The 26504-nt window shown below is 49.0% G+C and overlaps 1 protein-coding gene across 4 annotated transcripts in view; it reads right to left on the bottom strand.

Moving 5' to 3' along the window:
* Positions 1-20: 20 nt before the first annotated feature.
* agbl5 (AGBL carboxypeptidase 5) overlaps positions 21-26504 on the bottom strand; it is a 38702-nt gene continuing 12218 nt past the window's right edge. The window contains exons 4-19 of one of the 4 annotated variants that reach the window (XM_062969003.1): positions 26284-26450; positions 25064-25222; positions 24340-24517; positions 22766-22944; positions 21300-21654; positions 19492-19641; positions 18713-18882; positions 16229-16364; positions 11748-11935; positions 9186-9376; positions 5687-5845; positions 4049-4164; positions 3648-3694; positions 3339-3499; positions 908-999; positions 21-668 (exon numbers count right to left, since the gene is read on the bottom strand). In XM_062969003.1, the coding sequence (XP_062825073.1) occupies positions 597-668; positions 908-999; positions 3339-3499; positions 3648-3694; positions 4049-4164; positions 5687-5845; positions 9186-9376; positions 11748-11935; positions 16229-16364; positions 18713-18882; positions 19492-19641; positions 21300-21654; positions 22766-22944; positions 24340-24517; positions 25064-25222; positions 26284-26450 (2520 nt within the window). In that variant the 3' untranslated portion in view covers positions 21-596. Of the gene's footprint in view, positions 1000-3338; positions 3500-3647; positions 3695-4048; positions 4165-5686; positions 5846-9185; positions 9377-11747; positions 11936-16228; positions 16365-18712; positions 18883-19491; positions 19642-21299; positions 21655-22765; positions 22945-24339; positions 24518-25063; positions 25223-26283; positions 26451-26504 lie in introns of all 4 variants that reach the window. The other 3 variants (XM_062969009.1, XM_062968992.1, XM_062968996.1) reach the window with 3 other exon arrangements.

Raw genomic sequence — 26504 nt, 5'->3', positions numbered from 1 at the left:
CTGCAGAAAGGGCCCGGGAGGGGAAGGGCTGGGCTGGGCAGGCTTGCTTTGCCGTGTTGTGAACCCCCGAACCCCACTTCCCAAGGCTGCTGGTCGGGAGGCAGGCTGCCCAAGAGTGGCCGGCGGGCGGACTCCCGGCATCTCAGGCAGGAGAGAAAGGAAGGCAGCTGTCGGATCCTTGAGGCAGGACAGAGTCGAGAGAGAGGAGATGCGGGGCCGGGCCCCCCAGGAGGGCAACGAGGAAGGGGTGAGGGCCCTGCCGCCCCGCCGCTCCCCTTCAGGCCTTGGGTGTCTTCGGAGGCGGTCTGCACGTTGGGGGCCTGGGGGCCTTAAACGTGGGGAGGCAGCCAAGCGCCAGGAGCAGGGGCTCCGGGGTCCCAAAGAGCCGCTTGGGCTTGAAGAGGCAGGGCTGGGGGCGCGGGAGGGGGCCAAGAGGAGGGTGGCGCTGGGGGGAGGCGGAGGGGCAGGGCGCCGTCGTCCGCAGGGCCGCCGCAGGGGGGGCCGGTTCTGGCTCCGGGGCGGTGCTGCTGGTGGCGGTGCCCGTGGAGGTGGAGGCGGAGGTGGCCGGCCGCCGCACCCTTGCCCCTCCCGGCCAGTCAGGCCTCGGTGCAGAAGGAGAGGATCTTGTGGTAGGTGAGCTGCGGGGAGTCTGCCTGCCCCGCGAGATGCTGCAACAGAGAGAGCGGGCGGGCTCAGGGCGCCACCGTGGCGGGGCTGGCCCTCGGGCTCAGGGGGGCGGGGGGCCGCTGCCGATCCCGCGCTGAGGGCGTTGCAGCGGCTTCAGCTTCTCCCGCTGCCGCTGCCTCCAGGCGAGGGGCGTCGGGGGCTCGAGGGGAGGGAAGAGGCGGCAGAGGGAAGCAGCAGCAGCAGCCGCCGCCGGCTGGGCCAAGCTCCTGGGCCCCCGTACCTCGTCCAGCAAAACCTTGGGAGGGTCGCAGAGAAAAAGAGGCTCCTCTCTCTGCCCCGCGACTGTCAGGTCGGGCACCTCCAGCGGGAACTCTGCGGGAGAGAGAGATCGAGAAAGAGGGGCGAAGGGGCTGCATTGGCTTCCACTCCCTGGGGTGGGGAGCAGAGCCGTCCTTAGGTAATGTTCTGGAGTAGGCAAACGAAATACTTGCGCTCCCCAGGAGGCGGGGTCGCGTGGGGCGGGAAGGAAGACATTCCTGGGGCCGGGTGCTTTGTTGAGGAGAAAAGCGGCGCCCGCTTCTCTCTCCAGCAAAGCGACCAGGAACATCTTCCTGGCGAGAAGACAAATGTTCCTGGGCGCTTTGCTGAGAAAAGTGGCGCTCGCTTCTCTCTTTAGCAAAGCGCCCAGGAATGTTTGCCTTCTCCGAGGCGTGGCCAGGTCACGTGGGCCACGGCGGGAAGGCGCATCCCGAAGGTGAAGGAGGCGGGGGATGGCGCAACCCTCCTGGGGACCTCGACAGCGCCCCCGGGACGAATGCGCCACAGGCAAATGCCTAGATTGCCTGGTGGTTGGACCGCCTCTGGGCGGGAAACTTAAGCCCTCCTGGTGTTTTGGACTGCAGCTCCCACAATTCCTAACAGCCGGTAGGCTTGTCATGAACACTTTTTAAACAAAGGTTCTTTTTATTGCCATTTCCAGTGTGAGAGGGTAAATCAGAACTTTTTACACTTTTGGACAAAGAACAACATTGGACATCCAGATTCTATGGATTCACAACAACCTACAGTTACATTAGCTAACAAACAAGGGGGGGGGTTTACATTTTTACTCAACATTCCCACACATGTACATGCATTCATCCTCATGCATATATCACCATTTCTCCATTTTCCACCATGAAGAACACCTGCATTTAGGCCAGACCCTGCTTTCCCTGCCTGCCAATGCACAATTCCAAAACTCCTAAACTTCAAAACTCCCAAATCCCTAAGAACACGGCTCCAAAACACACTCTTTCTTTTCCCTTGAGAAAAAGAGGCAAGTGCAGACTGTGTTCCATTGCAGATCTGCCACTCCCAAATACGTACTTTTTCTGTCCTTCCCATGGAGTCTAGCATGGCGGGTGAACAGCTCGCTGTCTGTCACACCTTTTGGGTTGTCATAAGGTCACTTATATAGCAATATTTTGTTGATGTGGTCCCAAAGTTGCAAATTACTGGCAGGTTGTTTGGCCAGCCTGAAATATCCTGGCTCCATCTCAGTTTCCTGATAGATGTTGGGTTAGGGTTAGGGTTCTTGATCGGTGTTGGAAAAGATAAGCCTTGTGTTGGCTTCCATCTTAATGTAAGGAATCTTGTAAACATTTCCTTGACTTAAAAGAGCCATTGTCTCTGATTAATGTAAACACGTTTTTCCCCAATAGTTCATCAAGTCCGCAATTGTTGACAGTTTATCATTTATATACATTTATATTCATATCAGCATCTTTTGATTTCAGTTCAGCAAGCAGGCAGTTAGTCACTGCAGGCCTTAATCTTAGAACTGTGTCTTGAACCATATTAGGCCTCATCCATACACCTTTCATTCAATTCATTCATACCATATACAGTGTTCCCTCACTTATTGCGGGGCTTAGGTTTCAGGACCACCAGCAATAAGTGAAAATCCGCAAAGTAGGGACACTATACATATTTTAATATTTATACATTATTTTAGTAGTTATATGCTATTTTAAGTCTTTATCAACCAATCATGTGGTTGAGGTTCAAGGCAGCTGGGGGGCTGAAGTTTGCCCATGCCTGGACTAAATTCTAGGAACAATTCACCATCCTATTGAAGCTATCAGGAGATTTACACTGGATTGTACCAGTCGTGTGTTGATAAATTGCCTCCTTCTCCTGTTGCCACTTGGGCTCCTTTACTCTCCCTTTGGCTTCTTCTTCCTCCCTTCCTTAGGCTGTAAATTGTAATTTTTATGATTTATAATAAAACTAGCTGTGCCCGGCCAGGCGTTGCTGTGGCGAAGTATGGTGGTATGGGAAATAAAGTATTGAGGAATTGGTGGTAGTTTTTGTTGTATCAACCTAGAGGCGTGGATGAGGGGTTGTGCTGTCAGTTTTCAAGGTTGTGGAATGTTTAGTTTTGTTGTTTTGTCCGCTGCTGTGATTCCATCACTCTTATATATATATAGATTTTAGAGCTTATTGAAAAACCACGAAACAGTGAGGGAACACTGTATACTATAGCCACATTTATCAAATCTGCACATCATATTAATGTGAAAGGCTATTAGCAATTGTGGGATTTGCAGTCCAAAACACTTGCAGGGCTGAAGTTTGCCTATACCTGGGTCAACCTGGGTCAACCCTATGGGCTTCAGGTACAAGTCAGGTGGGGAAGAGAGACACTGAATGCCAGAGCAAGAGCCTACCTGGCAGGGAACTCTGTGTTGGCAACTGAGAGGTGTTCAGTTTCCAGACCTTGAGGGCAGAGTCATCCATGCAGCTCTGGAGCTGGACAAGGTGCTGGGTCTGCCCGGCCGGCTTCCTGCGGATGGGGATCCGGCTGGGCCGCGGCATCAGGATCTCCAGGCTGAATCACAGAGGGGAGAAAGAGCACGCCGGGCGAGAGGTTTGGCAACGACTGAAATAATCACCAGCAACTGAGTCTCTGTCTTGGCATGGAGCACTTCCCTCCACCCGCTGCCCCAAATGAGAACAAGGCTGGTTCTCCTCTTTACCTGGAAGCATCTGATAGCTTCTCACTGTTCAGCCGCCTGGAAATGTTCTGCAGGGAGGAAGAGAAACTGGCTGGGACACAATTCCTACCGGCTGTTAGGAATTGTGGGAGTTGAAGTCCAAAACACCCGGAGGGAGGGCCAAAGTTGGCCCATGCCTGGTCCAGATTGAGGGAAGTTGTACTTTGCTTTTCTGGTGGCTGAGGTTGAGATCCTGGAATTTAGCACTACGGCAGCCCTGCTGTTCCTCCTCTTGGTTTATCATAGAATCATAGAATAGTAGAGTTGGAAGAGACCTCATGGGCCATCCAGTCCAACCCCCTGCCAAGAAGCAGGAAATCGCATTCAAAGCACCCCCGACAGATGGCCATCCAGCCTCTGCTTCCACAGCCTCTGCCCCTTACCTGGAGCAGGGCCAGGCCGCAGGGAGGAGGGGGCTTCAGCTCCGCGGGGTGCTCTGCCTCCCGGAGCCCATGGCAGGCAGGGCTCGCCTTGGCCAGGAGGCTGTTGCAGCCGGGCCCTGCAGGAAAACGGAGATAAGGGGAGCTTAGTGCCTGGTCAAAGCCCAGTGCCACAAAACAAAACAAAATCCATGAGGCTACTATCTCACTTCAACACAAAGTTCAGTTGCTTCTGACTCTTGGTGACCTCCTGGACCAGTCCAGGCCAGAGCTCCCTGTCGGCCATATGGCTGCCCCCAGTTCCTTCAAGTTGAGCCAGTCCCTTCAAGGATACCGTCCATCCACCTTGCCCTTGGTCGGCCTCTCTTCCTCTTTCCTTCCATTTTCCCCAGCATCGTGATCTTCTCCAAGCTTTCCTGTCTCCTCATGATGTGGTTAAAATACTTCAGCTTTGCCTCCAATATCCTTCCCTCCAGTGAGCAGCCACTGGGCATTATTTCCTGGAGGATGGACTGGTTGGATCTTCTTGCCAAGGTCCAAGGCACGCTCAGGATTTTCCTCCAACTTACTTACCTACTTAGGCGATCCCTCGTAGTTCGAGGACGATGGTCCTCCATTTCTGTTGTCTTGGGGATGTGTCCATAGATGGCTGAAGAGACCTATTCTTGATCTGTATCTTCTCCCTTCCGCAGTGAGGACATCGGTTTCCAGACGGAAGGCAGTCCCAGTCGGGGTTGGCTTGACGGGCCTTCCTCTTGGCACGTTTCTCCCTTAAGCCCTCCATTTGTGCCTCTTCGAACTCCGCAGCACTGCTGGTCACAGCTGACCTCCAATCAGAGCGCTCAAGGGCCAGGGCTTCCCAGTTCTCAGTGTCTATGCCACAGTTTTTAAGGTTGGCTTTAAGCCCATCTTTCCATCTCTTTTCCTGCCCAGTGTGATGTCTCTGCTCTTCACTATTTTATCATTGAGGTTTTTCCTTGCTCTCCTCCCAAGAAGGAAACGTCTTCTGATTTCCTGGCTGCAGTCTGTGTCTGCAGTGATCTTCACGCCTAGAAATACAAAGTCTGTCCCTGCCTCATTTTCTCCCTCTATTTGCCAGTTATCAATCAGTCTGGTTTCCATAATCTTTTCTTGATGTTTAACTGCAACCCAGTGCTTGTACTTTCTTCTTTCTTTCCCCTTGGTGAGAAGGCTCCTCGGCTCCTCCTCGCTTTCGGCCATCAGAGTGGTATCTGCATACCTAAGGTTGTTCATGTTTCTTAAAGCAATTTTAACTCCGGCCTTGGATTCCTCAAGCCCCACACGTATGTCGCATGGTGTGTTCTGCGTACAAGTTGAATAGGGAGGGTGAGAGGATGCCGCCCCGCCGCACTCCTTTCCCAATCTGGAACCAGTCTCCTGTTCCGTGGTCTGTTCTGACTGTGGCTACTTGGTATTTATACAGATTCCTCAGGAGACAGACAAGGTGGCTTGGTATCCCCATACCATCAAGAACTTGCCACAATTTATTATGATCCACAGAGTCAAAAGCTTTAGAATAGTCAATAAAACAGAAATAGTTTTACTAAATGCTCCTTTCTCCCCAATTTGCATTGGCCCAGCAGTAAGGAAGGGGGCAAAGGGGCGAGAGGGAGGGCCCACCTGTCATGTGGAGTGTGCAGGCGCCCAGGCCGGGAGACAGCTGGAGGTGGGAGGCCGTCCTGCCCGAGGAAGCGAGCCCCGACGGGGCCTGCAGGCTGGTCACTGCCGCTCGCAGCAAGGTCTGGTGCTGGTGGCGCCGCTTCTCCTGGACCCGTGGCTCTGAGCCGAGGGAGGAAGGAAGGACAAGACATGACCCCTTCGGAGGCAGATCTGTGCCCTCACCACCCTCCGACTTGGCTGGCTATGGCAAACGTAGCTACTATGGGTATCAGTGGAGGATACACTCTCCAAAATCCTCCAAATCTTGAGGTGGGATGATGATTGTAGTGTCTATCTAAAGCCCTGCTTTCCACCCAAAGTCCCTGAGTCCCTTCTTTCTTCTTGACAGCCCTCAAATACAAAAGCAGCCTCACAGCTGGGACTGACTGGCACACCTGCACCTCCCATTAGGGCCAAAACAGTAGCCTGCTTGCATTGATTTGTGGGTCTGTATACAAGAGATCCAGCATGGGGCAGTGACTGGAGTGTTGGACTAGGATGCTGGGACACGTGGGTTCAAATCCCCAATTGGCCATGGAAACCCTGCCCCCAGAACTTGGGCAAACCTCTCTCCGCCATAGATGAAGGCAAAGGCGAACTCACTCCAAACACCTTTTGCCAAGAAAACCCCATGAGTCTAAAATAACTTGAGGGCAGACCACAACAATATTGTGGGCAGAATGCATCCAATGCCACTACTGTACCCTCCTTGTCCTTGGCCCCAAACCTCTTAATGTCCAAAACCTTCCAGCTAAAAAAGGAAAGGCCCTGTGCAATGCAGGCAACATGGCTTGAACAAGTCATTAGCCTGGTCCTGGCTGCCAGGGCTCTGCTCATTCCTGCCTCCTGTTTCACCCCACTGCTGCTTTGGGGCGTTGGCAGAACTAGGGCCTGTCTGTACTGTGCTGGAAGTCAATAGCCTGAAGGAGAGGCTGCTCTCAGGTGGGCCACACTGGTTACCATCCAAGGGATGGGGCTCACTATCTGAATGGGAGTGTGGTTATCATTCTAGGATCAAACAGGCCATGATCACTGCCTGTATCCCCTCGCCTGTTTCCTGCTCTCTGGTAGCTGGAGATCTGTACCCAAATTGAGGGCACAGAAGAAGTGATGCCTCGATGCAAGCTGGGTTTTAGTAGTGGGATGAGGTCTCAGTTTGGCTCTTTGCTCAGTGGATCACATTACTCTTTGCTGATCCATCCTGGGGATGCCATGGATAGAAGCAGAAAGGAACCCAGGAATTGTGTTGTTGAAAGCGTTCGTGGTCAGAATCACTGGGTTGCTGTGAGTCTTTTGGCTGTATGGCCATGTTCCAGCTGCATTCTCTCCTGATGTTTCGCCCAGGGATACCAAACGCAGCATTGCTAGACACAAATCAAGGAACATGAAAGGCACTGAAGACTAATTCAACCAGAGAAGTCAGTTATAGCAGAGCACTTGATGGACCAACCTGGACTTAGAATATTATTTGAGAACAGAAATGCTGGACCACCCTGACCACCATCATGTCAGACTACACAGAAAAGCCATTGACATCCACAAGAAGCAGGTGGACAATTTCAACAGGAAGGGGGATACCATGAAAATGAACAAAATCTGGCTACCAGTATTAAAAAACACCAGAATCAAGACAGTAAAGAAGAAACACCACTCAGAAACAGGAGAACACCAGACAGCAAACAATCAAGGGTCAGGTTGCTGTGAGTTTTCTGGGTTTTATGGCCATGTTCCAGAAGCATTCTTTCCTGGCGGCATCTATGACAGGCATCCTCAGACTTCCAGGCTCATACAACCCGGAAGACTCACAGCAACCCAGTGATTCCGGCTATGAAAGCCTTCGACAAAGCATTGAACATCTCTACAGGGAGAAACTGTTCCAAGACACATGGAGATTGGAAAAACTAAGGACTAGAAAAGCACATCTATTGTGCTCCCTGACTTTCCTTCTACGCTGCAGAGACACAAATACTATTCCACAATTTCTCGCAGCCAAAAGGACTTTCTCTGAGGATGCCTGCCATGGATGCAGGCGAAACGTCTGGAACATGGCCATACAGCCCAAAAAAACTCACAGCAACCCTGTGATTCCAGCCATGAAAGCCTTCAACAACACAATCAAGGGCCAGTTAACACCTCCCAAACAGAGGATGCCCCCAGGCAATAAAGGCCAGTCTGCCTCTATGTCGAGCCTCAGAATACTTCACCTTGCTATAGACACTCAGTCAGACTCAGGAAAAGTCTTTTGTAGTTTTATTGAGCAAAAGCAAATATATAAATCAAAGCAGGCAGTTGAAAGGTTTTTCAAAGTTGCAGTAAAAGAGTCAATAGGAATCCAATTAGTTCATAAGCCATAAAAATCCATTAGTCCATAAACCATAGCAATCCAATAATCCATAAGTCAAGGCAGTAGACAGTAGATCCCAAAGAACAAAGGCCCAAAGGTACAGAGATCCAGGAAACTTCTCTTAGGCATGAAGCAAGAACATCCACACAGATGAAGCAAGGATTTGCTTTGACAAAGATCTATCTGCAAACACACACTTTTAAAAGCACCCCAGGAAGGCATTTCTTTTCCCTGAAGAGGCCTCTCGCCTCTCTCTTCCCCGCCAGCCTCACACTCCTATGGGGCTGAACTCCTTTCCATAACAACCGGTCAGCCCTAGATAATTCAAGGTCTCCGTTATCTTGCACCTGGACCAGGACTTGAGACATTTCTTGCTCATTAATTCCCATGGGAATGTCATCCTGGCTGTTATCTATGGCCTCTGGGGTCAACAGTTCATTCTGCTCAAACTGCAATTCTCGAGCCGCTGAATCAGCCTGTATTCCCATGCCATCTCCCTGCAGTCCATCTTCTGCCTCAACTGGCTCTTGTATCTGAAACCCAGAATCCCCTTCTTCATCCTCACTCTGGCTATACTGTGGCTGAGTCACAACACTCTATGCCGATACCCTCACTAATCGACTTTGCAGCTTCATGGGAGCTGTTAACTGCTATTCAAGCTTGCTAATTGCAACATTCACACACTGGACATTCCACATATATACTCCACTTGCTTCACTGCCAACAGAATCTCTGAAGATGCCATTAGCCACAGATGCAGGTGAAACGTCAGGAGACAATGCAATGGGAACATGGCCATACAGCCCAGAAAACTCACAGCAACCCAACCCAGAAATTACTAAGAAGGAGGCCGGGGCTAGAGGCAGGCAGAGCTTTGCAGGATCAGTTTTCTTGCCAGGCATCAATGGGAGCCATAAAGTCCCCCAAAGGGAGCTTGGGACCCCTGTTGACAACAGAGGAGCAGCTCTCACAAGGTGCTTGGGCTCAACCGTGGAGCTGTTTTATTTCACCAAGAAGGGAAAGGCACGGCTGTTGTTCAAAACGGCCATTTCCAGGAGAAAATCCACTCCAAGACCCACCGGGCCGCTCCTAGCAGCGCCGGGATGGGCCGCTTACCTCGCACCAGGGCCAGCACCCGGGAGGCCCCTTTCTGGGGGGTGCCCAAGGAGGCCGAGGGGTGGGAGCAGCTGAAGGTGAAGCTGGGGGAGGCCTTGACCTGAGGGGAGGCCTGCTGGCTGCTGCTGCTCCCGTTGCTGTAGCTCCGGGTCCGGCAGAGAGAGTTCTCCGAGGTGGAAGCCGAGATGCCGCTGGGAAGGAAAAGAAGGAGGAATGTCAACAGGAAAGGCTGTTGTGGGAGCTGAAGTCCAAAACACCTGGAGGGCTGAACTTTGCCCGTGCCTGCTCTAAGCCACACAGTATGCAACTTGTGCCCTCCCTCCAGGTGTTTTGGACTCCAACTCCCACCATTCCCAACAGCTTCAGGCCCTTTCCTTTTCCCCCTCAGCCGCTTAAGCGGCTGAGGGGGGAAAAGGAAAGGGCCTGAGGCTGTTAGGAATGGTGGGAGTTGCAGTCCAAAATACCTGGAGAGAAGGTCAAAGTTGGCCCATGCCTGTTCTAGCCCCAGCCAATTAGGTTTAATAATACATATTTAGTTTGAGCCACAATCTGCTCCTGGCCTTCTTTTGGCAGAGATCGTGGAGCTTTTCCATCTTCTGCTTCTTTTATCTATCTGATTCCTACATTACCCATCAAGTGATGTCCACATATACAGTCACTTAAGCGGCTGAGGAGGAAAAGGAAGGGGCCTGAGGCTGTTAGGAATGGTGGGAGTCCAAAACACCTGGAGGGCCAAAGTTTGCCCATGCCTGTACTAAACCATATCTTCTGCACAAGAATGTTCTAAATCATAAGTATAAAGGTTTGTTTATGTGTGGGATAACACATCGAGAAGACACTTGTACAAGCTTCCAGGCCATGCTGGTTCAATACATGAAATAACTTTCCATCCAGAGGAACTCATTAGTAAGTGTTTCCTGTCTGAATTGTCATAATTGGGGAGGCTCTGTCACTCATATTAAAAATTAACTAGGTGTTTTTAATTACAAAAATGTTAGTCAAACACCAAAAGGGATAAATAGGCTAGCATCACCCTGAGAGAGTGAGTAGGCTGAGGACCGTTAAGAGTTAGTGGGCCAAAGCTAGTGTCATCCTAAGGTGTGTAAGTCAGCCTCAGTGAGAGAACGCCTCAGTGTGAGAGGCCTCTGTGTGAGGTAGGCTTCAGTGGGAGAAACACCTCAGTATGAGTTGACCCAGTGTGAGAGAGGCCAGGCCTCTATGTGAGGTAGGCCTCAGTGAGAGAAACGCCTCAGTATGAGTAGACCCAGTGTGAGAATGCCTCAGTGTGAGAGAGGCCTCTGTGTGAGGTAGGCCTCAGTGGGAAAAACTCCTCAGTATGAGTAGACCCAGTGTGAGAATGCCTCAGTGTGAGAGAGGCCTCTGTGTGAGGTAAGCCTCAGTGGGAAAAACGCCTCAGTATGAGTAGACCCAGTGTGAGAATGCCTCAGTGTGAGAGAGGCCTCTGTGAGAGGTAGGCCTCAGTGAGAGAAATGCCTCAGTATGACTAGACCCAGTGTGAGAATGCCTCAGTGTGAGAGAAGCCTCTGTGTGAGGTAGGCCTCAGTGGGAGAAACGCCTCCATATGAATAGACCCAGTGTAAGAATGCCTCAGTGTGCGAGAGGCCTCTGTGTGAGGTAGACCTCAGTAGGAGAAACACCTCTGTATAAATAAACCCTGTGTGAGAATGCCTCAGTATGAGAGGGCCTCGTATGAATAAGCTTCAGTGAGAGAAGCTCCAGCGTGAAGGCTTGTTGGGATTTTATGCCAATATTTATCTGATTTTTGAAAGCATTGAATGTATGTTGTTGTTTGTTGGAATCTGCCCTAAGTCCCTTCAGGGACTAGAGCGAACTAGAAATAATTTTGTATTATTATTACATTATTCTGTGTTTATACCTTGGTTGAACCCAGGTTGAAGGCCTCATGTGTAAAGCTTTGTGTGTGAAGTTCTGACATGAGAAAGAAGCCCAGTGTGGAAGTAAAGAAGGAAGCATAAAGAACTTTGTGTTATAGAAACCTTGTTTTTATAAATAGTGCAACCATATTATTTTGCTATAAAGAAAAGCCTCCAAAGGAAGAGATAACTTTGGTCTGTGTGTTTTTGTTCTTTTTATCACTTTTGGCTACTGGTGCTGGGTCATGCTGCTGCTAATAAGTTACTCTACTGTGCATTTATGGGGAGGGTCTTCTGTTAATAAGCCCACTCGCCCAACATGCTTTTCTCCCCAAACTAGTAGTGACTTCTGCTCACTGCCTGCTTTTTGAGAAAATAGCATGAAATTTCATAAAATGGACCAGAGCACCCAAACATGGCAGGGTGATACCCCTTGGTCCCAGGAGTAGTGTCAGGGTTCACTCAATATTTTGGAAAAAAATTTTTTTTTCATATTAGTATTAGTAATGTAATTTAAAAGAGTTGGCATTACTGACAGAGAAAAATAAGGAGTTTTGGTTGAAATGATAACTGACAGGTGCTTCTGAGGTTATTTTTGGAAACATGTTCAAAAAGAATCATGTGGCTAAAACAAAGACCCCACCCTCCCCTTGGGTCCCACACATACTTGGCCCCCTTCGGAGGGGTCCTGGCGCCCTTCCGCCGGGCGCAGACGAGCACCCCCCTCATGCTCCGCACGTGCTTCAGCATCCAGGCGCGCAGGTTGCTAAGGCAGCTGTGTTCTGAGAGGACGATGCGGGGCCAGGGGTTGCACTCCGCCATGTCCAGCGCCGCGATGGCCAAGGCCCGCCCCACCTGCAGCGAGAAGGGAAGATGGCGAGTGGCGGCACCCAGGCTCTCCCGCAGCCCTGCCTTGCTGAGGAGCTCTCTCTTCATTTTCCGTAAAGGAAACAGCCACCCATGTGAGCTCACAGCCTCCGACTAGGGCACCAGGGGAAGTCATTCCTGTGTCACATTAATATGATGTGCAGATTTGATAAATGTGGTTTTAATATGTGTTGAAGTTCAGCCTGTGTCACCTCTGTTAATTGTTGAAGTGGGAATGATTGTATATAGAGTTGTTTAAATGTAATTGGGTTATAGTGGTGCAATGTGAGCTGGAGATTGCATCATGCACTGTCTGCTGTCCATTATGCGAGTGTGTAAAGAGTTTATTTATTTATTTATTTATTTATTTAATTTATATACCGCTCTTCTCCCCCAGGGGGACCCAGAGCGGTCTTACATAATGGCAAGATTAATGCCCCATATAATACAAAATATAGTAAAACAAACGATCGTAAAAACACACTTAAAAACCAATATTATACCCCATTTAAAACAGTAAAGCACTGTGTGGCCATTACAACAGGGCCAGTAGCATTGGGCCAAAAGTCAGAGCCAGTCTGTATTCAATTACACATTAATCCAGCGAATACATCAGATTATATCGACCGTATCTTAGGATGGGCCAAAAGCTTGGTCCCACATCCAGGTCTTCAGCTGCTTCCTAAAAGACATGAGTGAGGAGTTAACTGTGTATTGCATCAGACAGCAGAGGTGGTTATAAATAGCTCCCTGTGTTATCTGTTCTGCCCTCTGCTCTCTGCCTCTCTGCACTCTGTCTGTATATATCGTCTTGAGAGTTATCAGTTTGTTAGTAAATCTTTTGTAGATAGCCAAACAGGCTTCAGCCTCGTTATTGGTGCCAGTGATTCTTCGTTGATCTTCCGCTGCATGTGTGTTTATCCAAACCGCGCGCTCTGACATTAATGCCTGATGTCAATGAGGATTCTGGGCCTGGGCTTGTGTCGGATTCTGGGCCTGTGTCTGATTACAATGGGGATGATGCTATTGTTGGGCCTGCCTTACAGCCAGAGGCTTTTGCAGAGCAGAGACCGGAGCCTCAAGGCCAAATTCCTGAAAGGGGCCGCTTTTCCGAAGGAGATTCTTCAGACACAGATGCAGCTGCAGAGGTTAATGAGCTGGTAAATAGGAGGCAAGACTTTTTAAGCAGAGGTCTTTCGCCAGTCCGTTTGTCTTCAAGAAAAAAGAGCAGATAAATTAATTGCTGAGAAAGTAAAATGAAATGCATTTTTCTCACTGCAGGCTTTCTAAGGGAAAGGGTTTCAGCCTGTTGCTTATTAGGGTCAACGTTGGTGTTTCAAGTCAGCGTGCATACTCTTGCTGTAAGTTTTCTATGTGGATTTTGTTTCATGGACCCTGTCATGTCAAATTATGCTCTTTGAAGTCAAGAGTGTTTTTTCCTGCTTTCAGGTACCAAGTCAATGCCTTATCTTCTGGGATTTGTATATTGTATTGTATATTGTATATTTGTATTTGTATATTGTATTGTATTATATTGTATTGTTCTGGGCGTGGCCCCATGTTAGCCGCCCCGAGTCCCCGTTGGGGAGATGGTGGCGGGGTATAAATAAAGTTTTATTATTATTATTATTATTATTATTATTATTATTATTATTATTATTATTATTTAATCTGCCTTGTGTCTCTGAATACTTTGGATCCTGTGCTGTATTCGTGTACCTTGGAAGTGATGGACTATTGCTCATGTATTGAAGTAACCTTTTGGGACTTTACCGTTTAATCATTTTTATTGCTCGGCTTTTTATATATTCTTCAATAAACGGCGTGCTGATAATACTCGGCTCGTGGGGTGTTTTATGGTCAAGAGGTGTAACTCTGGAATACATCAGTATGAATGACTTTTATGAAAGGTGTATGAATGGGGCTAATTTGGCTGAAGACACAATTCTAACATTAAGGCCTGCAATGACTATCTACCTGCTTGCTGAACTGTAATGAAAAGTTGCTGATAAGAACTGTGACAGTGATAAGAGCAATGTTTACATCTGTTTAGATCTGTCATCATTTGCTGACTTGATGAACTTTTGGGGAATGGCTCTTTTAAGGTAAAGAAATGTTTACAAGATCCCTCATGTTAAGAAGGAAATCAACACAAGCCTTGCATTTGCAGACACCAAGTCTGCCAGGAAAATGAGATGTTGCAGGATGGAAGACATCTATCATTAATTTACAGCTTTTTGGGACAACATCAGCAAAATATTGCTAAATAAGTGACCTTATGACAATCCAAAAAGTATGGCAGACCGGAGGAGTCTGGCCCACCCGCCGCTCTTCTCCATGGAAAGGAGAAAGAGTTGGTATATTTGGGAGAGTGGCAGATCTGCAATGGAACAGAGTCTGGTCACTTGCTCTTTTCTCAAGGGAAGAGAAAGGAGTACATTTTGGACTCGTCTGACGTTGCAGTGAGTCAGTTTCTGTTGTAGAGGAAACAGGGATTGTGATCCTTGGCATTGTTCTTAGGGAAAGGATACATTTTGGAGTTTTAGAAGTTTGGTGCATTGGCAGATTTGCAAGAAAGCAGTCTGGCCTCAGATATGTTCTTCACGGAGGAAGAATGGAGAAATTGTGATGTATGCATGAGGATGAATGCATGTACATGTGTGTGAATGCTGAGTAAAAATGTAATTCCCTTTTGTCTGTTTGTTAGGCAATGTAACTGTAGGTTGTTTGTGGAATCCAATGTAGTTACATAGAATCTGTAGGTCTAAATGTCATTCTCTGTGGGAAAGTGTAAAGTTGTTCTGTGGCAGCCAATCAAGAGCATGGCTTTATGAAGGTGCAGAAAGGTCCAGCCCAGCAACAGCCACACAGCCTTGATCTAGGGAAGTGGATTTTCCAACAAGAGTAGACTGTCAAAGCAGGGAGGGAATCAAAAGGTCTGGTGGACCTCATTGTTGGTGTATTTTTGGGTGAAAGAGTGAAATGATGAATCAAGTGTTTTTACTGCTGAAGGTTTGCAACTGTGTATTTCGGACATGTTTTCCCAGCAACTTAAGTGTTAATGGCAGGCCAGTTTGAGTGATAGCCTGCCGAGCCAATAGGTCATGACTTCCGGTCTGAAAGGATGTTCATCATTCTGCTGTGGAATGTGCTGTTATCGGCAGTGTGTGAGCTTTGCTGATCGGCAAGGAGAGAGCATGTCTCCTATGAGCGATGGACTTTGCAACTTGTAAATAGCTTGTATATATATATGGAATAAAGTCTTTGAACCACTGCGTTCAGCTGATTAACGACTGAGGTGTTGTTTGTCGGTGCTGCTTATCCGGATGGCAAGCAGTCTGACTGAGGATGTATTGGTGAGAGGCCTGGATCACCAATAAATCAGGGTGGTGTGGAGCTGATGGTTTTTAACCACACCCTGTCACTCATGTGGCGCCCAGGCTCCCTAACTGGTCAGGTGCAAAGATGCTGTTGCTTGAGCATCTCAGATTTGAGGAGACTGCCTGATTGCAAGTTATGCTTGCCTCTCTGAGGACGGAGAGTCATGCGACACGAACTGTGAGCAGTTCTCTTATATTCTGTCAAAGAGAAGTAGTCAGGAGAGACCGAGATGCTGAAGCAAAGGGCAAGGATGGACCACAGCAGATTTAGTGCCCCTCCAAATAGGTGCCAGGGATCCCACTGTATTCTGTGGCTCATCAGGGGCTTAGAAGGCTACGGAAATAGAAGGTTTGTGAAGCAATAGATGCTGTGAGATGAATGAATCTCTGCACTGCTTCACAGGGAAAGCCCACTAAGCCTGGCAAAGGCTGCAGTCTGGCTCTGTGCCCTGCTGAGTAGAGCATGGAGAACCACATGAAAAAGGTAAGCTCTCTCCAACAAACGGCTGGTTTTTTAGGGTCCTTGGGCAGCATGTGCTGGGAAAGATTATGAGCCACTACCCTAGGGTTAAAGAGCCCAAGAATTTTGGGTCAAAGCCCTACAGAACTGTGTCAGTCCCATTGCTTATTCAGTTGGTGGTCCTTCAAGTGCTGCCAAACTGTAGCTCCCATGAATCAGACCTTCCCAGAGCAGCTAACATTCAGAAAAAGTCCAATAACCCAAGGAGTGTGGAAGGCCATGTGTCCTCCTCCAACCCTGGACTGACCCAGGCAGCCTTGGTGACTCCCCTTGTAATTGAGATTCCCAGTCTTAAGTCCTTCCCCTCACTCAGGACCATAAAGTGGGAAGAGACCAGAAGCCCAGCCTGGAAGAACGGGTGGGGAGGGGGTGCCTCAATACCTGCTCAAACAGCTCCACAGTGTATTTGGAGGGGAAGGTCGGGAGAGGAGGAGGGGTCGCCCGCCCGTTGTCGTGGCAGGCTGCAGGGATGGTGTTGACAGATCGCCCGGTGTTGTAATTGCACTCCAAGGTGTAGCTAGAAAACACCAAGAAAAGAGCAGGCTAGTCAGTGACAAGAATCAGTGGCCATGGCTTCTGGATGCAGAGGAAGGGCTCTTGCCCGAAAACGTCTGCAGTACGTGGACCTGGGCTTCTTAACCTTTTGGTCCTGACCCCAAAGGGGTCCTCTGAGCTCAATGTTGGGGTCCAGAAGAATTTGGCAACCATAAAAGGTTTCTGAGTGCCACCCATTTATACAAATCTATTAGCAACAACATGCAGTGTTTACATTTCTGCAGAAAACATCCAACTCTGCTCCACAAAAAGGAAAATCTGCTTATTTAGCAAGACTTGGAAATCCTGATTTATTATTAATAAAGGTTTGATTTTTACTGTTGTGGTTTGTGTAGAATCTGATGCTTCAGAGGATGAGGACGGGAATTTTGTGGGGTCTCAGAAGGGGGTTTGGGGGGATGAAAATGGCATAGAGAGATGTGTTAGTGAATATCCCATGGGAATCTGCCAGAGTTCGCTCCTGGGAGGAATGCGGGGGAGTGTGAGTCTTTTCCTAGGTCAGAGCAGCTGCACTTGCACCACAAGAGTGTGAAAGAGAGACAGACTCACTTTTCCCAGTGGCTTTGAGATAAGCAGCGAAGAACCAGGTGTACGAGGAATGATGTCATGGGAGGGAATTGAGGTTTTTAAGTGGGCTCCAAGCATGCAGCTCTTTGTGAGAACGCTGCATTTCAAGTGGAAACAACTTCTAAGTTCTAAGGCCTTGTTTCAAGTGCTCAAGTTTCCGGATTGTAATGCCTGTTAATGTCTTCATGGTTTTTGGTCTGATTTATTCACTGTTTTGTTCTCAAGTTCTGGATATAATTTTGATCAAGTGTATGGATTTTGCCTTGATTCACTGCATCGCCTCAAAGTGAAGTTCCAAGATTTTGAATTCCTGTGGTTTGATTCTTGAAACTGATTGTCACCTATACTCAGCAATTCTGGAGTTTCTGGATTTATCTTTTGGATTTTTGTACAGTATTGTGCTTTTTCTTATATTTTATATTTTTCTTAATAAACTTCACTTAGTGGATTCTCTCGTCCATACGTGGTGTCTGGGTGAAAAGGTGTCCTATGGCTGGGGCGCAATACTTACATACCTGGGATTGCGTAAAATGCACTATAAACAGTAGAGTCTCACTTATCCAAGCTAAACGGGCCGGCAGAAGCTTGGATAAGCGAATATCTAGGATAATGAGGGATTAAGGAAAATGTGTTGTCGAAGGCTTTCATGGCCGGGATCACAGGGTTGTTGTGTGTCTTTCGGGCAGTGTGGCCATGTTCCAGAAGTATTCTCTCCTGAAGTTTCGCCCACATCTATGGCAGGCATCCTCAGAGGTTGTGAGGTATGGATAAACTAGGCAACGAGGTAAATATATATCTGTGGAGAGTCCAAGGTGTGACAAGAGTCCTTTGTCAGTTGGAAGCCAGTGCTAATGTTTCAGTTAATCACCCTAACTAGCATTGGAAAGGTTTGTCTCTTGCATGGGGGGCATCCTTTGTTCTGAGAAGCTCCAAGGACGGCTAATGACTCTGAACAAAGGATGTCCTCCAGGCAAGAGACAAACCTTTCCGATGCTAATTAGGGTGATTAACTGAAACATTAGCGCTGGCTTCCAACTGACAAAGGACTCTTAGCACACCCTGGACTCTCCACAGATATATATTTACCTCGTTGCCTAGTTTATCCATGCCTCACAACCTCTGAAGATGCCTGCCATAGATGTGGGTGAAACGTCAGGAGAGAACACTTCTGGAACATGGCCACATAGCCCGAAAGACATACAATCACCCTGATTAAGGAAAAGCCTATTAAACATCAAATTAGGTTATGGTTTTACAAATTAAGCACCAAAACCATCAGGTTATACAACAAATTTGACAGAAAAAGTAGGTCAATACGCAGTAATGTTATGTTGTAATTACTGTATTTATGAATTTAGCACCAAAATATCATGATATATTGAAAAAAAAATGACTACAAAAATGGTTTGGATAATCCAGAAGCTTGGATAAGCGAAGCTTGGATAAGTGAGACTCTACTGTACCTGGGGTGACATAAACATTTCTCGGGCAGAAAGAAGTCATGCGTGGACCTAGAGAACCCTCCCATCCATGATCACCCAAATTAATGTTCTCCTCCAACTTAGGCCTCCTACACAGACTAAATGGAGGCCCAGCACAACGTGTCCCAGCCCAACCATCTCAGAAGGAGAATAGGGTTCCTCTTGCTGTAGACCTGAAGCACCTCAAAGGCATCCTGGAACAAAGAGGAATCTACAGGAAGACTCATGCAGCTAAGGCAGCAGGGACGAGGGGAGCGCCTACCTGTGGATGATGCCCAAGGCCTTGTAGATGGCCACCCGCCCACTGCCCTCCTTGGACTGTCCATCCCGCTTGTCTTTGGCGTACATGTTCTTCTCTGAGAAGTTGCAGCCCCCAAAGTCAAAGTGGGCTGAATTCAGCGAGATGAGCTTAGGGAACAGCATGTTTTCAACCTGCAAAAGCAAGCAAAGAGGCTGGGACTAGCAGGGAAGGCAAAGAAGGGAGTGGAGAGAGAGACATCTAGCCGCTCTGAGCTCAGCAAAAACGGAAGTTGAAGAAGCTGAAGCAAGGAGACGTGGATTCACAAGGGACTCTGCTAGGGCTAGAAATTGGGATGCTCCAGCTCAGGATCACAGAATCAGAATTGGACGAGATCCCAAGGGCCATTCAGTCCAACCACCTTCTGCCAAGCAGGAAAGGACAATTCAAGCCTTCCTGACAGATGGCCATCCACTCTCTGTTAAAAACCTCTGGAAAAGGAGACTTCATTGGTCTGTTAAGGCAATATATTCCATTGTGAAACAGCTCTTAGGATCTGGAAGTTCTTCCTAACGTTGAGGTGGAATCTCTTTTCCTGCAGGACTGATTTCCACTCCCTGCTCCCTTTCGCCTCCATCCTCAAGACAGTCCTGGGCCCATTCTGCTAACCAACCATCCCACCCCATCCAGTGTCATCCTTCCTCTTTGCAAAGGCCGGGAAGAGCTTGGCCAGAGTGTGTTGCCCAGAAGCCTCCGGGGCTGAAGCAGCTCTTCTTCTCCCCTTCCTTCCTCCTCTTCCTCACCTGCTGGTTCTCATCCAAGATGTTGTTCCCATACATGAAGCAGCCGCGCTTGGAGGCATGGCCGTGCAGGTCGACGTAGTAGGCCAGGCCGCTTTGCTGCGGTGGGATGGCTTCCGGGGCGGGGAGGCTCTCGGCTTCGCTCTCAGAGTCCTCATAGAAGAGAATCATAGAATCACAGAGTTGGAAGGGACCCCCAAAGGCCATCCAGTTGGTATAAACCTGTTGTTCCTCTTGATCCAGAGCGAGATAAGAGGGAATTCCCTTATGATATGAGCAAAGAGAAACAGGGAGACCAAATTTGGTTTTATCACTATGCATGTAACATTTATTTGAAATAAGACATCACATTTAGTTCAGTACCAAGCGCTCTTACACGCACTCATTCATTCATCCATACTCATAGCAGGTGTCATACCCCAGCCACCTTTGGTTTCTGAACCTGATTCAGAAATGAACTTTGACCAGGATGAAGGTTATTCTGACTTTTTAACCTAGTCCGCAGAGCTCCTTCCAATTACAGCTGCCGGCTGTTGATAGCTCGGATGATTCCGTAATTGGGAGAGAAACTGGAAATATTACTCCCATGGCTGAGCCAGATGTTCTGAGTTCCCCAGAGAATGTGCCCATCAACCGAAGGGAGTTTCTGCATCGCCAGAGATCAGAAAAACAAGGGCTCTGAAGGAGTAACCGCTTGGCATCTCGAGGGGATAATGGATAGAAGATTCCCTTGGGAACCTCTGGGCAGTTTGGCTTCCCTTCGTTATGATCAGATCAAAGTTCCATAAAAGTGTCTTGCACTGTGAACACTTTGCGGTGTCAACGTAGCTATTTCCTGAGAATAGTTCGCCGACTCTAGCTCCTGATTCTACCAAGCCAAGTTTCCTGTTCCTGGCGGCCAGGCCGAGCTGCGACTCCTGAGTAGACCCGGAGTAAATCTACTTCCTTGCCTTGTTCCTGAATCAAGTTTGGTCTTAGCTTCGTCTCGTTCCTGCCTTGATATCAAAGACTTCCTAGTGACTTTGGACTCTGTTATTCAACCTTGCTTCCTCGTTGTTCCCCGCTCGAGAACTTTCCAACAGTTTTGAGCGTGTTTCGGTTTCTGGACTTTGGACAATAATATTGGATATTTCTCTTCAACTCTTTGGACTAATTCATACCTTTTTACAAAGGACTATTATCCACTCGTCCTTTACACTTATTCATTCCTGAATTTATAATTGTTTTAATAAAGATATTATACGATTATTGGTCTCTGTCTGGTTTCCAGTGCTCATGCTGCCTTGGGGTGCAACTGCAGGCCTCTCTCAAAAGGTAATCAGTCTTTTGAGAAGGGTCAGACGTTTAATTGCTACAGTTCAGGAGACGCGCCAAATGCAGGCAATCCCTGTCTTTTTATAGCCTGTTGTTATCTCCAGGTTGGATGAACAGGTTGTTCCGTCACCTCAGAACTTGTTTCCAGGCTAGATAACTCAAGAAACATCCCATCATTCAAGGATGTGAGTATGGATGAATGAATGAGTGCATTGCAAGAGCTCTTGATACTGAATTACATGTAGTGTCTTATTTCAAATAAATGTTACATGAATAGTGATCAAACCAAATTTGGTCTCCCTGTTTCTCTTTGCTCGTGTCATAAGGGAATTCCCCCTTATCTCGCTCTGGATCAAAAGGAACATCAGGTTTATAACACAGTCCAACCCCCTTCCGCGAAGCAGGAACACGGAATCAAACCCTCCCTGACAGATGGCCACCCAGCCTCAGCTTAAACCGTGCTAGAGAAGGGGAAGAAGGGGACTCCACCACACTACCTCGGGTGGTCCTTCATCCGAGAGGATCCAGGAGTCCTGGTCAGGTCCCTCTGAGACCTCTGAGGCCTCTGGAGATGGTGTGCGGGCCCTTCTGGGGCAGTTGCAGCGATTGTTGGCTTTCTCCAGCTGGGAGAGAGGAGTCTCCTCGCTGGGGGCTTCGCTGCAGGAAGTGTGCTGGTTGGAGGCCCTGGGGCCCAGGGCGGTGGCGCAGGTCCGCCAGTCGGGGGCGCCGGGCTGGACGCGGTTGTGGACGTGGTGGTAGAGCATGACCGCCTTGGCCCCATAGACGGCCGGGTGCTGATCTGCGTCTGGGTCCAAGTACTGGCGGTTCAGGTTCACTCCCCGAGCATCTGTCCTATGGGGAGGGAAAAAACAGCGGGAAGTGAGTGACAACTCCTTCCAAAAGGTGGACACTTCTTTCTTTTTTAAACTAATTTTTATTCTGAAATAAATAAAAAACAAAGACAATACAAAGAAGGCAGATTTTCATATACACACTCAAACTGAAACATCTTACAAAACTAAATCTAAAAGAAAGACACTCATCTAACAGATGGCTACACTAACATACACATACTATGCACAGAACTACAGAAATAAATTCCACGTGCTTCACGCTCACTGTCCGCTTATTTTAATCCCTTATTATCCTGCTCTCTTTAGATATTACATAACCGCAATTCTACTTTTAGTGACATTCCTCTCATAAATCCTAAAGTTTGACTCTTCGTTGTTATGAAAACATAACAAACAAATCCCAGTCTTTCTTTAAGTTAGTTAAAGATTTCTCCTTAATAGGCACAATTGGTTTGTCCATCTCAGGTCAACCGCGAAGAGCTACGTAACCTCACACTCACTGCCCATTGATTTTTTTAAAAATTAAAAAAACCTCTAAAATCAGGACAGTAAATAAAAAGCAACACCCAGAAAACTGAGGAATTCCAGACAAGAAATAATTAGGGCCAGCTAACACCTCCCAACAAAGGATTCCCTCAGCCAGGAAATAACCAGGCTTTGAAGCTGCAAAGGCTATTCAATGCTAATCAAAGTTGCCAATTGCAACATTCACACTTGCCTCAAGCAGACAAGAGTTCTTTCTCCCACCCTGGACATTATTCCACAGATATATAAACCCCACTGGCCTAGTTTCCAACAGACCTCACAACCTCTGAGGATGCCTGCCACAGGTGTAGGTGAAATGCCAGGAGAGAATGCTTCTGGAACATGGCCAGACAGCCCAGAAAACTCACAGCAACCCTGTGATTCCGGCCATGAAAGCCTTTGACAACATATTGTACAAGGTCCCAATCTTTCTTGAAGTTAGCCAAAGATTTCTCCTTAATCAGCACATTCAGTTTATTCACAGAAGGGCCAGACTCTTCTGAGGCAGAGGAAGAAGGAAGGAGTTTTCTTGGGGTCAACCTCCCAGGCCCCAAGGGTGCTTGCTGTGTGCCCCGGACCCTCACCGGTAGTGTCCCCGCACCACCCCGTCTGGGTTCAGCATGGGGATGAGCTTGAAGACAAACATGCGGCGCAGCATCTGGGCCCGAGGGTCGTCCTCCCGAAGGATGAACTCTAGGAACCCGTTGAAGACGAAGCTCGAGGGCGTCTCCCCGGGATGGACTCTGCTGCTGAGGAAGAACACCTGGGGGAAGATTTGGGGTGCGGGGGAGCAATAAAGGAAAGAATTAAAGGGACAAATGGAATCAGGGACAATTTTCTGATCTCCCTAAAGCAGGCATGCATCAAACTTCGGTCTTCCAGGTGTTTTGGAGTCAACTCCCACAATACTTAAGAAATGGATACTTATGAAATGGAAGACAATTTTACACATCCCCGGTGCTGATAGCCATACAGAAGTTAGAATGATCCATAGGTAAAGGTAAAGGTTTCCCCTGACATTAAGTCCAGTCATGTCTAACTCTGGGGGTTGGTGCTCATCTCCATTTCTAAGCTGAAGAGCTGGCATTGTCCATAGACACCTCCAAGGTCATGTGGCCGGCATGACTGCATGGAGCGCCGTTACCTTCCCACCGGAGCAGTACCTATTGATCTACTCTACTGGCATGTTTTCGAACTGCTAGGTTGGCAGAAGCTGGAGCAACAGTGGGCGCTCACTCCGCTCCCAGGATTTGAACCTGGGACCTTTTGGTACACAATTTCAGCAGCTCAGCACTTTTACACACTTTTACACACTGTGAGGCAGGCGGGACTGAGAGCAGGGCCTCACCAGATGACCTTAGGGATCTTCCTGGCTCATAGGAGGAGATACGTTCGGACAAGTATATTGGGCCAGAACCGTTTAGGTTTAATGTAGTCTGTGTCGTAGAAAGGCACAGAGAATCTGTGATAGTATATCACAGGGGTGACTGTGGTTTGAAGTCACTGGATAGTCCAAGTTTCAGACTTTGGGAACCAATCCCAGCTGGATTCACAGAGATCCATTGAAGTAACAGAAAGGAGCAGAGGGATAGGTTTTAACTACTTTAAGTAAAAGAAGTGATACTTTATAGAGAGTTTGATTCATCTCATTCTAGTATTGTAACTGTATTCTAAACCAAGTTACGCTACCATCTAAAGTGAATAAGAAAGAAAGAAAAAACACAGGAAAAGGTCTCCTCCCTGAGTCTTTGGTGGTTGCATCTTTCCAAATTGGTGGCAGTCGATATTAGTTCTTTACAAATTTGGGGCAGCGGGTGGGATAAAAAAGATTCCCCCCTGCCGGAAAGAGCCTTAGACGTTCATAGACCCTCACAGGAAGGCAAGAGGAAGATCAGCTGGGCTGCGTGCAGAGTACAGCAGAAAACAAAAGGGCCAAGCCAGCAGTAGGTGCGGTGGCTCCTCCCTCCCATAAAGTGCCAGATGACCCCCTCCTCTCCAGAAGGACCCCATTTTCTCCCCCCCCCCCTGTCCTGGCACTGCCCTGCATTGTCTCTGGGCTCAAGTTGTGCTGACTGGCCAACTCCCAATGTCAATGACAAGACTCGTATGAATGGGGCTTTCTGTGCCCCAAGTATTTCTCCCTTCTGGCCTCACTCACCCTCTTGCCCAGGAAGCAGTGGGGCCGGGGGGTGTTCTTGTCCGGGAAGAGCTTCTCCAGCCGGGCCTCCCGCTCCTCCTGCATGCCGTGGTGAGAGGTGATGGTGAGCAGATCCACGCGGAGCTTGTCCAGGGAGAAACACAGCACTTCCCGATGGTAGTAGATGGAATCCAGGGAGCTGGGGACAGAGAGAGCGGGTGAACCCCGTCAGCAGAAGGCCCTGGACGTGGAAGGCAGCCCACCTTCTGGCTCTGTCTGAGGATCCTCAGGCCACGGCTTGTTCTTGTCCCCCAAGGACCTGCTCCCCTGAACCCAGAAAGAAGCCCGCAAAGAAAAAAGGTCTTTGCAGGTTTTGCGGATGGAGTGGAGAGGAGGGGGCCTGGAACAGACTCCCTCCTTGGAGCTCCTTGTTCATTGGCCTGGGGTCTCATCCCCATCCCAGGCTTTACAGGGGTTTGTCGAGTGTCTTATCCTTGTGGGTCACACAACCACTGTCCCCACCACAGGTTCCCAGGGACAGCATTCAAGGGCAGACGGACTTCCTGCTGGGATTGGTCTGGGAGATAGGGAGGGATAGACCGATAAAGGAGGGCTGAGCCACTACATGGGCCTGGATTTCCCTTAAAAAGAGCACCCCAAAAGTGGCTCCTGGGACCCAGCAGCCCCCCCCCCCCCCCAAGGGTCAGCCAAGGCCTGTCATGAGAAGCTAAAGCAAGCCACTTACGGTGCGCCCTTGGATGGGCCGGTCTCATCTTTCCTGCCCCTGGTGCGTCCTCTCCGGGGACACTTCCTTCCTCGGTGGATGGTGGGGCGCAGCTTCCCTTCCGCCTGCCTTCGAGGGTCTGTGCCTGCTTTCCGACTCACAGTGCTATAATGTTGGACACTAGTTTAGATGGGCAGAGGAAGGCCTGGCTCAGTGGGCTTTACTGCGCTCAGTCTTCTTGCTCAGACCTATCCCAGCCAAGGCCTCGCTCCCCCAGTTCCGTCTCTGCTTCCTGAATCTCTTGAGAAGCACAAGGGAAAAGCCGGGGCGCTGTTAGGTATTGTGGGAGCTGAAGTTCAAAACACACAGAGTGAGGGCTGAAGTTGGGCCAGGCCTGATCTAGATGCTCCCTAGGTAGGGTTGTTGTATGTTTTCCAGGCTGTATGGTCATTTTTGAGAAGCATTCTCTCCTGACGTTTTGCCATACCTCACAACCGCTATGTCCATACCTCACAACCTCTGAGGATGCCTGTCATAGATGTGGGCGAAACGTCAGGAGAGAATACTTCTAGAACATGGTCATACAGCCCGGAAAACATACAACAACTCTGTGATCCCAGCCATGAAAGCCTTCGACAACTCCCCAGGTAGATCTGAAGAAGTGGGGGGCTGAGGAAAAGCAAGGGAAGGACGAGGTGTAGCAGGAAAGCAGGGACACAGCAGGCTGGCTGCACTGAAAGGGCAACATGCAGCCCCGCTGCCCAGGAAAGAGCCAATGTGTGGGTCTCGCCAAAGGCCCAGACCCCACTGACTGGCACATCTGGATGAAGGCTGTCTGAAGAACTGGGAAGCTGCTGCCAGTCCAAAAGCCAAATATGTCTGAAGCCCCCACAGGAACGGCCAGCTCAGCCAGAAGCCCAAACCCAGATAGACTCCCTCTGCTCCTTCATTCCGTTCAGAGAACTTGTTGATAAGAGCACAGGCATCTTATAAGTTGGGATGGGTAAAGTGCTGCCTGATGGGCTCTGATGTACAACCCCTGATACCCCACCTCCCAAAAAAATTACATTTCAGGCTCTCTGGAAAAAGAGCAGGGCCCCATCAAGCCTTTCCCCCAGAACTGAGACCTTGGAGTGTTCCTGAGTGCCCCTTCTCTCAAATCTGGGCGCCTTTCCTGGTCCAAGGGGTCCTCTGGCGAGGAAAGGCCTTGCGGACATGTGCCATGGGCCGTGCTCCCCTACCTGCTTGGAGAGAGGTGCCTGCACTCTGCAAAGTGGGCGTCCAGCTGGGCCAGCATTTCCTGGCACTCCGTGTAGGAGAAGGGGTAGCAGAAGGCAAAGTAGGTGGTGGCCCCACGGCAGTCCAGGAAGCGGTGCACAAAGGAGAGGACAAACTGGGTCTCCACCATCTGTGGGAGGCAAAGCAGGCGCCAGGAAGACATGGGTACAAGCAAGGCAGAAGG

This window comes from Anolis carolinensis, chromosome 1 (assembly GCF_035594765.1).
Source record: "Anolis carolinensis isolate JA03-04 chromosome 1, rAnoCar3.1.pri, whole genome shotgun sequence".
NCBI classification, from domain to species: Eukaryota; Metazoa; Chordata; class Lepidosauria; order Squamata; family Dactyloidae; genus Anolis; species Anolis carolinensis.
This window is presented reverse-complemented; position numbering and strand designations above follow the sequence as displayed.